This window comes from Pantherophis guttatus, chromosome 1 (assembly GCF_059756535.1).
Source record: "Pantherophis guttatus breed Tessera chromosome 1, ASM5975653v1, whole genome shotgun sequence".
In the NCBI taxonomy this organism is placed as follows: domain Eukaryota; kingdom Metazoa; phylum Chordata; class Lepidosauria; order Squamata; family Colubridae; genus Pantherophis; species Pantherophis guttatus.
Genome location: NC_142063.1, coordinates 273,298,404 through 273,312,720, shown reverse-complemented (window position 1 = coordinate 273,312,720; position 14,317 = coordinate 273,298,404). Strand labels below are relative to the sequence as shown.

At 39.3% G+C, this 14,317-nt stretch overlaps 1 protein-coding gene across 3 annotated transcripts in view; it reads right to left on the bottom strand.

The window, feature by feature from the left end:
- Positions 1–10,551: 10,551 nt before the first annotated feature.
- The window catches only part of KIF25 (kinesin family member 25), a 40,046-nt gene continuing 36,280 nt past the window's right edge, over positions 10,552–14,317 (bottom strand). For all 3 annotated transcript variants that reach the window (XM_034428436.3, XM_087882917.1, XM_034428442.2), the window contains exons 14-15: positions 13,318–13,473; positions 10,552–11,414 (exon numbers count right to left, since the gene is read on the bottom strand). In XM_034428436.3, the coding sequence (XP_034284327.1) occupies positions 11,257–11,414; positions 13,318–13,473 (314 nt within the window). In that variant the 3' untranslated portion in view covers positions 10,552–11,256. The remainder of the gene's footprint in view (positions 11,415–13,317; positions 13,474–14,317) is intronic.

The following is a 14,317-nucleotide window of genomic DNA, read 5'->3' as shown; positions in this document are numbered from 1 at the left end:
AGGGTTTCTTTTTTTAATCCAATACTAATATGTTGATAATTGGCAATGCCTCTAATTAGCATCCCAATTAATTGCATTCTGTATACATGTCAAAAAAATTATTTGAATACTGGATCCTTTGACAAAGGAGGACCTATAATGAATTGAATCAGAGCCTTCATATGTATATACTAAACCTCTTCATGTAAACCAGGGCTGTCAAGCTCCCGGCCCACAGGCCGGATGTGTCACACACTGGCCATGCCCATTCCGGTTTAGCAAAGGGGGGGAAAGTTCCGATATGTCATGTAATGCCACCATGACGACATGAGTTTGACACCCCTGATGTAAATCATTGTTTCTCAATCTCAGATACTTTAAGGTATATGGACTTCAATTCCCAGAATTCTTCAGCCTGTCATGCTGGTTGGAGAATTCTGGGAATTAAAGCCCATACATCTAAAAGCTGCTGAGATTGAAAAAAATAATAATAATGCAGAGCAGGGGTGAAATCCAGCAGGTTCTGACAGGTTCTGGAGAACCAGTAGTGGAAATTTTGAGCAGTTCGGAGAATACCACCTCTGGCTGGTCCCAGAGTGGGGTGGGAATGGAGATTTTGCAATATCCTTCCCCCAGGAGTGGGGAGGGAAGGGGGATTTTGCAGTATTCTTCCCCTGCCATGCCCATCAAGCCATGCCCACAGAACGGTAGTAAAAAAATGTGGATTTCACCACTGATGCAGAGATTATTTCCCCCCCCCCCAAAAAAAAAAACATTTTCTCAAGGGCAGCCAAGCTTTTTCTCAAAATAAAAATAAAAATCACAAATGTAGTCCTATGGAGAAATTCAGCTATTGTATCCCAAGAAATGAAGCTGGCCAAAGCTTATGCCTTAATGCACAGAGGCACCATGCATTGAAATTGCCATCCCTACAACTGCAAACAGCCCTGGAACAAGTCCAGTGTTTTGTCTTTATGTATTTATTAGACCATTATGTGTTACGCAATTTGGAGTCCTCCAGATATAATTGAACAGTTGGCATAACTGGACATAAGCTACATGGCGATATAAAGCATAATTCTTCAAGTCGTTCACTGAAAATTTGATTATGGTGATATAAAGCATAATGAATTCTTCAAGTCATTCACTGAAAATTTGATTGGTGGTATCTGCAGTTTCATTATTTTTAACATCCTTAACAGCTGCTACCAGCTAGCTGATCTTCTCTGAGTTGAAATGCTAAGTGGGGTCATGCCTGGTTAGGGCTGTGATGGGAAGCTTCCAGGAATGGCAGAGCTACAGGCTAGACATACCAAAAAAAAACAAAAAACCCCACACAAAAAAACCCACCCATTGAATAAGGGAATAGCATACCACCTCCCATATCAGTGTTGACAAAAAACAAAATAAACCCCTTACATAGATGTGGGCATCAGATCATCAGGAGTGGTACTCAAGTTAAAGGAGACTTGATAATCTTACTAGAGAACCTATGCCTTGTTGGTTCATCATTTCAGAGATATTTCCTTACCTGAATGGAGAACCATGGGCAAGCAAAAAAGCAGTGATAGCAGGAGTGACTTCCAACTTCCTGCCATCTTCCCTATTAAGTTTCCTTAGGGCCATGATGGCGAACCTATGGCACGCGTGCCACCTGTGGCACGCAGAGCCATATCAGTGGGCACGCGAGGATTACCCTAGCTGAGCTCCAACGTGCATGCGCGCGCTGGCCAGCTGGTTTTTGGGCCTTCTGGGCCCACCAGAAGTTAGGAAACAAGCCATTTCCGGCCTCCGGGATGGGTTGGGGAAGGCTGTTTTTGCCCTCCCCAGGCCCCTAGAAAGACTCTGGAGCCTGGGGAGGGTGAGAAATGGGCCCACTATGCCATCACGTGCCAAAAGCAGGAGGAGCGCAGAGGGGGGCTGTCGCATGTGCGGGGGATGGGGCTTGTTGAAATATGGGTGTGGGCATGCAAGCGTGCGACACCCCCCCCCTCTGTGAGACCCCCGCTTTTGGCACGCGACGGCAAAAAGGTTAGCCATCACTGCCTTAAGGAATCTGGCAGTAAGCATTGGAAGCCTTCTTTCCTTCCCCTCCCCTCCCCCTTTCCAGCAGGCAAGGCTCGTACTGAGTGGTGGAGGATACAAGGGTTTGCGAGACTGGCTGGGAAATTGTCACAGAATGTTAAAAAGGAAGGTCACATGACTGCAGCAGCAGCCAATAGCACTGAAGCAATCATGACTTCCCCAAGTTTCATTCCCTGAGTCATGGGTCTCGGATTTTAGTCACATTCTGTAAGTTAGCCCATTTGTGATACCTTGGTTCAAAAATTGTTACCTTATGATGCACTATTTCGTCCAGTTAAAAGTCATGACAGCGAGAGTTTTAGTAGTATATAGATAACACTGCTATTTTCACATTGGAATTGGAAACAGCATATTTTTGTCATGCCATATTCTTCATCTCTGAAAATGTGACTCATTACACTGTTATTCTTAAGATGCCACCGTGATCTTTATTTTGATGCATAAGGTGGTTACCATTCATTCCTAGAATATGAATGTGCAAGCTATCTTTTATATCCAAGAGAACCATCAAATAGGAAAGGGCAAAAAGGACAGGCATGGAGGGGAGGGGAACATAATGATGTGATCAGCCTCACTGCTTTTGGAAATTTTGCCTTGCTCTGAAAGTGGTTATTAAAAAAAGAAAAAAATGGGGAAAAAATAGCTAAATAAGAGCATAGCTGTATGACAAAAATGCTGTGGGTAAGTTGAACTTTAAGAAACATCAAAGCAGTTAGGCTTTGAGAAAAAGAAACTTGGAATTTGGCTCCCTTTCATTTTAAAGTGATCTATGCTTATGGTTATCCCAAAGTTTTATGATAGTGAATTCCATAACAGATTGTATAGTTGTGGCAAAATGTTCTTTGCTGAGCCACCCTAAATCCACCATGGGCCAAATTAACTGCTGAGTCATAATTTCCTTTGTTCCTAGTAGAGTTTTTTTTACTGATCACCATATAAGCAGCACAATGCTATGCATGTCTAATCAGAATTAAAATCTTCGTGAGATCAATGTGGTTTATTTCTAAGGTCCTAAGATTACTGCCTTATTTGATGTTTGAAGTCCCTCTTGGAATCACCTTCTTGGTTTAAGCAGAAGGTATCCCTGATACTCCTGTCTTTATTATATTAGTATTTCTGTCTATTACATATTCTGGTTACTGTCCCAAATTCCTTGGGCTAAAGAAATTAATGTATGACTGGCAATGCACACTTCAAACTTGAGTGAGAAGAAGTTCTTCAGACCTCCTGCAATAATAACACCTCTGTTACTCATTAAAGCAGCCTACTTTTTAAAGTGATGGATATGTAGCTTTGTCTGTTTAAGGTTCTCTAACTGCTTTATGTGCTGAGGCCCAAATTTGTATTTATAGCCAAACAAGACAGAATATATTGTATGTATAATTGCATGTATTTGGGTTTCTAAATCCTGCACAGCAGTTACTAGTTTCCAATGTTCCTGATTGTTATGGTGCTTTGTCCCTTGCATTTTTCAGGCCATCAAGATATCTGGGTCTGGCCATGCTAAGAAGAACCAAGATTTTGCTATCTTTTAGTTCAAGTCTTAAGTTTACTTTAGTTCTAAATAACCCCCAGGGCCAACACTTCACTATTCTGAAAGTAATTACTTTTCCTTTAATATCTAACCTCTATAACAGGTTTGGTAACACCTAAACTTCCAAAAGTATTTTAATATTATTATTATTATTATTATTATTATTATTATTATTATTATTATTATTATTATTATTATTATTGTATTGCAACAGATCCTGTCTTTTGCTTGGACCCTGATCGTGGGGCAATCTGAGATTTAGCCTTTATTTAGGCTTTCCCCCAAATTAGTGTTGTCAGGGGTGACTTTATAGGGAGGTTAAACAAGACGTGTGTTTGAATATGGTCAAAGGCAGAGGATGGGGAAATTAATCTATATTTCAAGTTATCTTTCCCACTATAAGAATCAACTGATAACTTGAATTGGTTCTACATTCTGTAGTAAAAAAAAAATTGTCCCGTGTGCCTCATTTTCCCCTCTGCAATCACACAGTCAACAGTTCCAATGAAGTCAAATGACTAGGTAAAGGCAGAAAAGAATGTGAGCATTTTCTGTCACTCCACAGAAAACTTCAATTACAACACATGGTAGTGTGCTTGTAGATGATAATACTATCAAAGACTCTTTATACTAAAAAGCCAGTAAAGTAGAACAGATGCTGGAGGTGATGATCTAGTGGAAGAAAGATTAAGCTATTTATCCTGGGACTAAAATAGGTATTCCGTCAGCATTGCTAAAAGGACAGGTTGGTGCAGTTGAGAAAGCATTCACTCATTCACACCCAGCTCTAATGTTCACACCACAACATCAAAAGCTTACCAAGACAGCTATGTAGCACATGAACACATTTTGAAGCATTGCAAACACTTCACAGTCCAGCAAGTGAATTGGGAATCCTGATAGTGATTGTAGCAAAACTTCCAGGATACAAGCAGGCAACATACCTTATTTTTCCTGGGAAAAAAATTGTTTCGGAAAACAAAACTAGACATACCCAGTTCCTGCAACCATTCTTCATATGTTTTAGCCTCCAGTCCCCTAATCATCTTTGTTGCTCTTTGTTGCTTTACTCTTTCTAGAGTCTCCACATCTTTTTTACATCATGGTGACCAAAACTGCATGCAGTATTCTAAGTGTGGCATTACCAAGGCATTATAAAGTGATATTAACACTTCACGTGATCTTGATTCTATCCCTCTGTTTATGCAGCCTAAAACTGTGTTGGCTTTTTTGGCAGCTGCTGCACACACTGGCTCATATTTAAATGATTGTCCACTAAGACTCCAAGATCCCTCTCACAGTTACTACTCTTGAGCAAGGTACCACATATACTGTACCTGTGCATTTTGTTTTTCTTGCCTAAATTATAGTCCATAACAATTAAATAAACATATTGCTGGCTCAAAAATCATACACAAAGAGTACTTATCGATGATTCCTCATCAAGTTGGAGAGAGGTAACAAGAGGTGCCATAATGATCAGTACTAGTCTTCAAAAGAGTGAAACTTCAATTTAATGGAACCCAGGTAAAGGCCTTTGGTTACCAGGGACAAAATTTGCATTTGGACTTCACCCTAAAGTCTGTTTTAGGAAATCTATTGTTGATGAAGTTTGAACTGATAACTACTTATGCACAAGCACTGTCATCCCCTGCCCCCCTTTTGTATGTTCATTAGCACACCTGGCCTGTTTGCTCACTATAAGAGAGAAGAAGGGAGAAAAGGAGAGAAAAATCCAATCTCTGTGCCACTGCTCACACTTCCTCTTCTGAAAGGAAGTCTGTATCTTTTCAAGGTGTATTACTGTTCATCTTCTCTATGACACTTTTCAAAGTTGATTCCAGTGGTGAAATCCAAATTTTTTTACTACCGGTTCTGTGGGCGTGGCTTGGTGGGTGTGGTGTGGCTTGGTGGGCATGGCAGGGAAAGGATACTGCAAAATCCCCATTCCCACCCCACTTCAGGGAAAGGATACTGCAAAATCCCCATTCCCACCCCACTCTGGGCCCAGCCAGAGGTGGTATTTGCCAGTTCTCCAAACTACTCAAAATTTCTGCTACTGGTTCTCTGGACTGCTCAAAAGTTCCGCTACCGGTTCTCCAGAATCTGTTAGAACCTGCTGGATTTCACCCCTGGTTGATTCTCACTACTTGCCTGTCACTACTCAGACCCACAAATGACACTTTCCATTGCTTTCTCCATTGCCTTTGCCTGCTTCCTTTCCTAACCCCATCCTACAGAAGATTTTTATCCAGTGTAGTTCCATCAGTTGTGTTCTCCAATTAATGTGAGGGAACACCTTTCCCTTTGAGGCTTGCCTCAAAAAAGAAAGGAAATAATAACTATTTTCTTTTCTTATCTTTCTCTCTTTTTGTATTTTTCCTAATTTTCCTCCTTCAGATTTCATAGATAGACTTCAGGCCACAGTTTGTTTAGTCTATTTATATAACCACCCACTCAACATAAGACTGCCAGAAATCAAGGTTTTACTGTATTTTCACTGGTGACTTGGATGAAAAAGGGAAGATAACAACTTATCAGATTTGCAAGTGACACAAAGTTGGAAATGATTTTGGAGTAATAACAGTTGATTTACTGTATTAGAGGTGATACATCTGCAAAATTGAGACATAGCATTTTAGACTGGATGAACAGAAATAAAATTTTTAAATCATGGGAGGCGTATATTACATTTTATTTTGCTTTGTGTATTGTATCCAATTCTGGGACCACACTGTAAGATGATTTCAGAAAAAAATTAACTATTTCAGAGAAAGACAATTAGGAAACTAGAAATTAAGTGCCATGAAGACAGATGAAGGGAGTAAGATATGTTTTCCCTTGAAAAAAGACTGAGAGGAGATATAACATTTTTGAAAAATTGAAAAGAATGTCACATAGAAGATCAAGATCCTGTTCTCTCTCATTCCAGAATGCAGGATATAGAGTTATAGATTTAATTTGCATAGATTAAATCAGATCTGATTAATCAAATTCTGATTAAATATTAAGGGGAAGAACTTCTAACATAAGAGAATGGAATTGCTCCCAATGAGTAAACATTAGTTTGCGCAAGTGTTCAAGCAGAGGCTACCTATTTGGGATGCTGTACATAATTGGATTACTGCATATAACAGGAGTGAACTGGTAGTTTAAATCAGTGGTGGATTTCAATTTTTTTTTTCTACCGGTTCTGTGGGTGTGGCTTGATGGGTGTGGCATGGCTTGGTGGGCGTGGCTTGATGGACATGGCAGGGGAAGGATACTGTAAAAACTCCATTCCCTCTGCACTCCAGGGGAAGGTTACTGCAAAATCCCCATTTCCTCCCAATCAGCTGGGATTCGGGAGGCAGAGAATAGATGGGGGTGGGGCCAGTCAGAGGTAGTATTTACTGGTTCTCAGAACTACTCAAAATTTTCACTACTGGTTCTCCAGAACTGGTCAGAACCTGCTGAAACCCACCTCTGGCGTAAATGGTCCACCTCTTCCTACTCTATGATTCTACAATTGTAAATACAAATGAACTCCCAACAATGCAAGTAGTCCTGACTTACCAACCACTCATTCAGTGACCATACAAAGCTAGGAGAACACTGAAAATTGAAACTTATGACTGGTCCTCAAGGTTGCAGCTGTTACAGCATCCCCATGATCACATAATCACAATTTGGGAGCTTGGCAACTGGTACGTATTTACAATGGTTGCAGTGTTGCCTTGCTCATGAGATTTCCATTAGTTACCTTCACACCCGGCTTCTCACAAGCGGAGTCAATGGAGAAGCTGACAGGAAGTTGCAAATGGTGATCACATGACAGCCAGAAGTCATTGTTAGCACAGTCATGTGACATTTCATTGTATGGTTAGTGACGGAGTTGCTGGTCTCAATTACAGTAAGTGAGGACTACCTGATCAGAAAATTGACAGAGTTGTTGACCTCAATCACAAGTCTATTCTACATGAAGAGCCATTCTCTTCACACACAACTCCACACACCTCCACACCTTTATATGACAAATGAATGGACATTTGTGTTTGCCAGGGTAGGATGGGGGTGGGGTTTCAGGGTCTTAGAAAAAATAAAAAAGGGGATATATGCAGTCATTCCTAAATGACTGTGGCTTGCAAGTTGAGTCACTGCAATTCAAACATTCCAGAAGGTCAAAAGCCAAACCACATACTGCTCCCTGCATAATGCAGCAGCTGGTACATGTTCAAGGGTGAAATTCCAATTGGAACATGCTATAACATTTCTGAATAAATATTTATGCTCAGGAAGGTTAAAAAGCTTGGGGTATTAGGAATTCTGGTCTTATTAATAGGCAAGCTGCCACTGAAGTCTCCTCACTGCGACCTGCCAGTGACCTCCATTTTCAAGTCTGGAGACAGTTGTGTTCAGAAGAGACAGTTAGAGTGAATCATGGGCCAATGTAGGATATTAGAATAGTACTTCAAACAAAGGAGATGTTTTTTAAAGCTTAATCATATGCCACTGGATCGTTCTTGATCTTTAAGAGGTTGTTGAATCCTCTTTCCTGCCATCACTCTGCCCACCTGCCACAATTTTGAAAGATGGTAGAAATTCTTTAAGAAAGTGTGTATTATTATTATTTTTTTGTATCAATTGCAACATGCTTTGTTTTCAGTTCCTTTTTGCAGAATGGCAAAGCTTCTGAAATGAGGATCTGAAGTTTAATTTGCTTAAACGGAGTTGTAGAAATGGAACATACTGAGAAGCCAAGTTCATGTGTTCCGTCTTTATCAATTATGGGCACTCTGCAATGAAATTGTATATTGCTGAGATATTACTTACTGTAAATACTAACAACAGCATGAAGGGATTTGCGTTTGAGTGTCCCATCATTATTTTCCTAAATTTCCCCATTGCAAACCATAGCAAGAAATTTCTTGCTTGTTAAGAGTTATCACCAGTCCTATTACAGATGAATAAATATTTGCTTTGATTTAAAAAAAAAAGGCAAACCTACGGAGTAATTTGGTAATTGTTCCCATATTTCTTGACTATCATATTGACCGATGCAATTTATGAACCAATGTTCACATATATTGAACAGCATCATATTCTATGGCAAGTGACTATGTATTTAACGTGTCCTAATTTGTCCCTAGAGGCAACTTGCATTTAATTTCCTTAAACCCAAGGTATTATAAAATGCTTAAACTGTATTATGTAAATTGATTGAAACAAAATTAGAATAAGGAAATAGGATTTCCTTATTTTAGGAAGGAAAGAAAAATAATGTTAAACTCTGATGATCAGAAACTTGTGAAGAATGATTCTTCCTTTTAGTGGTGGGTTGATCCCGGTTCGGTCCGGTTCTATAGAACCGGTAGTAAAACCGGTGGGAGGCTCTGCCCACCCGCCATGATGTCATCATGGGTAATCTGTGCATGCACAGAAGCTTCCCATTGCGAGCCGGTTGTAAAGGTAAATGGAACCCACCCCTGCTTCCTTCTCATTTTAAACTTGAGTTTTCCTTTAAATCCTAATTTTCCTCATGGAAAATATTGTGTCCCTGAGCCAAAAGGAAAAAAAAACCCCATGTCTTGTGATTATCTGACAAATTTTCTTACTTTACTCATGTTTTCAAAAGAAGGTATGAGTCAAATAAATAAAATTACATATTTAGCTATCTGTGTTTCTAATTATTTTGGTCTCAAAGGCATGCTTGTGCCTCTGTGTCCTTAGGCCTACTTAAGCTGCTTGTCCAGTACTTAATGCACACTTTTTTTGTCATCAAGCAAAAATCTTGTTGTTCCTAGCACAGTTTGAATGTAGCAACTTAAATGTTCTAAACTATTACTAGTTTTTAATTATCAGTTTTCTTCCTTCACATTGTTATGTTTAAGTCTTGATTTTCTGAGCCATGTGTGTGGTGGTGGGGAGGACAGTTACTGGAAGGGCAGTATCTAAATATCTAGCATTCTGGAAGCTTAAAAATGGTTTTCTCTCCAGGCATTGGGCCAGGAAGATAGATAAGCTCATCTTCTGACAGGTGGAGTGTAAATTTGATGGACCCCAGCTGTATATTGTCTGATATGTTGGCTATGGAATTTGTTTCTTTTACATTTGAATGGTTTTTTTAATTGTGATCATTTTATTCTGTTTTGTTTTTACTTGAGTTATACTGTCCAGAATTGCAATTCCAAGAGCTGGACAATTAAGTAATTCTTCTAAATACTAAAATAAAGTCCGTTTCTGCAGTTGTACTTTCTGTGTTTATGCTCTCCATGAGAAGTTCTCAAACCTTGGTTATGACTTCTGTAGGGTTATAAAGCTGACGATAGACCTACTCTGCCCAATTGCAAGGACCCTTTTTAACCCTTGGTACCCCAAGATATACAATAATACCACTTATTGGAGGGGGACCACATCAATAACAGAGCTCATTGCCACTTGACCCAAATTCCGGGAGAAACAGCCAGATCTAACAGGGTCATCTGAATCTCCCATGGCATGTTGTTCTAGAGAACAACAGAGATTGTTTAATAGAAAGACTGTACCTTCTCTACTAGCTCTGGTAGAGTGCAGAAATTGATGCTGGACTAGACCCTGCCTAAGATACAGGAGCTGTTCTTCAACACGTTATCTGTGGAGTCCTTGGTGCTCTCTGAGCATGGTGGTTTTGTTGCAGATGTTTCATTATTAAGCTAGGTAACATTGTGTTTATTGTTGTATCATTGTTATCTTGCAACAATGCAAGCCCTTAGAAGAGGGAAAAGGTGGCCCCACCCAAGAATGCCTTAATCCTAACCAAATTTCCTCCAGTGGATTTAGAATTGAGTTGTGGTTGCTGCAAGAGCCTTTGCTGCTTTGACAATTCAGCTTTGGGGTACAAATCTCTCTTGTTGGATAACTGCCAGACCAGGCTCATCCCTAGTTGGATAACCAATGGCATTGTGATTCATGGAAAGAAGGAGGAGGAGAAAGTCACACAAATTTATTTATTTATTTGGGAATCAGGGCATCATAAACTTTGCGAATGCCTGCTCTACATATATAAGAAAAAAAAAAACTTCCTCAGAGGCAGTATATTTTTTCCAACAAACCATAGCAAAGTCAATATTCCAGTTACTCAATTATAGTTACATTGTAAGACTTTGGGCAAAATGTTCTGAAAGATGACAAATTAGAAAGTTATGGGTGGATATCAGAGAAAGGTTGGGAGAGTGACCATTTCTCCATGTATTCATCAGAGAATTGAGCCAACTCCCATGGAACTAACTGCATAGCTACCACTTAGATCAGGGATTGGCAACTATGGCATCTTTACGACCTGTGGACTTCAATTCCCAGAATTCTGGTTGGCTTAAGGAATCTGGAAGTTAAAGTCCATAGATTGTAGACACCAAAGCTGCCCACTTAGATTGTAGAAATCAAAAGTCAAAAGACTTTCTCCCATAAACATTAGTGTCTTGCTGTTCTTCCTAAAAAACATTATTCTATGAGGTTTTTGTTGTTGTTAATATCACCAATTATTTTTGGAATGAATATTGCTTAGCATGTTTATGTCTCGCCAATACAGCATTAAAGCATACTTATTTTAAAAGGCAATTTATATATTTTCTTCATAACAAGATTATTTTTCAGTCTGAGGAACTCATTAATAAAGTTTTAATCCACCAAAGGCTTATGTCTTATTTGGATTTGTTCAGCGCCAGTTCATTTCTTTTCTTGGCATGCCCTCTCTGAACTTGCCGAGCACGGGACCCAAATCCCAGGGTTTGAAGTGACTCTGTTATGTACTTCTGGCTTGGAGAGACACATAATACCACCAGCAACTTTGCATCACCACCTAAAAAGAATTAGGAAGATATACCGGTACATGTTAACTGATTCAATTGCCCCAATGCCAAACCTTGGCTCCAGAAAGCTTGGGAGATAAATACTATATTAAAAAAACCTCTAGTAAAGCATGGTTTGAATCATTCCTGTCTGACTAAGGAATGCAAAGATTAAGTTCTTAGGATCTAGTGTTGTAAAGGAAACTTTACAACTGAATTTGCTCTTAAATCAATTTAGTTGCCATGAGATAGGATAATTTGTGTCTCTATGAATGATGAATTGGTTAGAAAGCAAAGCGAAGTCTAGGAATAAAGGGACCATTTTTTCAATGGAGGGAGTAAGAAGTGGAGTCCCTGAAGCGCCTATGTTGAAACAAGTGGTTTTTAACTTGTTCATAAATGATCTTGACCCCCTGGGTAAGCACCAAGCATCTCAAGTGTGTAAATAATAACAAATGGTGGGAAAAACCAAAAAATGTTTGTGAAGAGCTCCAGAAGGAACTCTTTAAGTGGCTAAAACATCAACCAAATGTTAATGTTAGCTAGAGAATATTCAAAGAGGGCAACCAAAATAATTAAGGCATTCAAATGCTCTCAATATGGAAAACAACTAGAGTCTTTGGAACTCTTATCTAGAAAAGGGGAGTGGGGATGACTGAGATATATAAAATCACAGACAACAGAGAGAAAATGGCCAGGGAGATTTTCTCCCCCCACCCCCTTTGCTGAAAATTCTACAACCAGGAATGATCCAAAGAAGTTTCTTGGAAGATTTAGAACAATACTTCTTTACACCATGAATAATTACCACAATACATTGCGATGGCCACTAACTTGGCAGACTGGATAAATTTAGACACAGGTCTGTCAAAGGCCACTGATCTAAAGAATTCAATATTCCTCCTGATTGATGGCAGTAGCCCTCCATATACCAGTTGGAGGGGAGAATAGGAAAACAGTGTTTATTCATTTGTATTCCACCTTTCTTTTTTTTTTTTCACAAAGAACTCAAGATGATGAAGATATCCAAAATATCTTCTTCCTCCTGTTTTTCCCGCAGTAACAGCCCAGTGAGGTGAGTTGGGCTGAGAGAGTGTGACTGGCCCAAGATGGCTTTTAGGCTAAGACAGGACTAGAACTCATGGTCTCCTGCTTTCTAGCCTGGTTCCATAACCACTAGACCAAACTGGCTCTCATCTACATTTGCTTGTGTGCAGTCCAGAAACATCTGTTATGGCCATTGCGGGAAACACAATAATGGATTCAGATGAACCTTGATCTGATCCAGAAGGGCTATTCTTTCATTCTGGTAACCATCTCACTTTACAATATGCATGTGACCTAGTCAAAGAGTAGGAATCTTGCGAGAAAAATAATAAATGAACAACTAGAAAATCTAGTATCTCTCCTTGCTTAAAATAAGGATTTAGCATCCTATCATTAAAGTCACCTTTGCTTCTTGAAACCACACTTCTATATCAAGTATACAATTGAAAATTGGTATAGAACAGGGGTCAGCAACCCGTGGCTCTGGAGCCGCATGTGGTTCTTTCATTCCTCCCTGTCACTCAAAATATGCATCACAACCACCAATGTGCGACACCTGCCTGGACACAATTTATCGAGCTTTTTGACTCCCGGTAGGCCAACCATAGATAAATCCAAGAAAATAAAAGTTTCAGAAGAAAACAGAATGTTTAATTCAACTCCATATGCTAGTTTTGTGGCCGTTCAGGAAATAGACATGGGAAGGTTTCTGTGGTCCCCGGTGTTTTCTTTTCTTTGGGAAACGGGTCCAAATGGCTCTTTGTGTGTTTAAGGTTGCTGACCCCTGGTATAGAAATACAACTTCAGTGTATTAATAAGAGGTATGTAAATAAGTGTAAATATTATATTGTACCAAGCTATACTCACCTATGGCATCCTGTAGCAAATGTGTAAGTTTGCTATTTCGATATGGAATGTGAGAGTTCTGCTCTGATAGGGCTCCAAGTACATCTGCTAGAGCAGACAAACTGCGATTAATGAAGGAGGTCTCTCTCAACAGTGACCCAGTTACACCAGATATACCTGGTACAATAATCACAAAAAAAAAAAAAAAAGAGGAACACATCTGAAAACAAAAGTAAACGTTTTGCATAATTGCATACTTTTAGTTCCTGCATATCCCACATTTTAGTTTTGTTGGGCAACAGATTGGAGAAGACTCTTGAGAATACTGTGGACAGTCAAGAAAACAAACATACTTATCATTGAATAAAACAAGTCAGAGTTCTCACTCGAGGTACAAACAACCAAGTTCAAACTATCTTACTTTGGATATATTATGAGAAGACCTAGATCTTCACTGCTGAGAAAACTGGACGGAAAGAGAAGAAGAAGAAGATGATGATGATCAAGGTGGATAGATTCAATTATAGTAGTGATGATGCACCATTGGAAGAATGGAAGTACCCAGTTAGGGACAGATCATCATGGAGAAAGTCTATCTATGTGATGGTTAAGAGTCCCACAATGGCATGACGGCATATGGCAATGATCAAGAAATGAATACAACTGAAGAAACTGTATAGCAGGAAACACTACAAACTATAAATAAATTTATTGATGTATGCTTTGGCTTTAGACAAGGTTGAAGAAATAGATATATAATCCATACCATCAAAACAGAGAAGTACTTTTAGGGCTGTGTTAAAATCTGTGAAATTAGTTGCTTCAACTTTTCTCAGGCAGATGCCCTTCATATGGGACTTCAACTCCCAGAATTCCTAGACATCAATGACCATGTTGCTTAGTATATGCTAATTGTAGTCTGAGAAGTGTAATGTCACCATATTTAAAGAGAATCAGATTAGTACCGTAAAATATTAATCTAAATAGTAAAATAGAGAGAGAGTTAATTTAAGGGATCCAT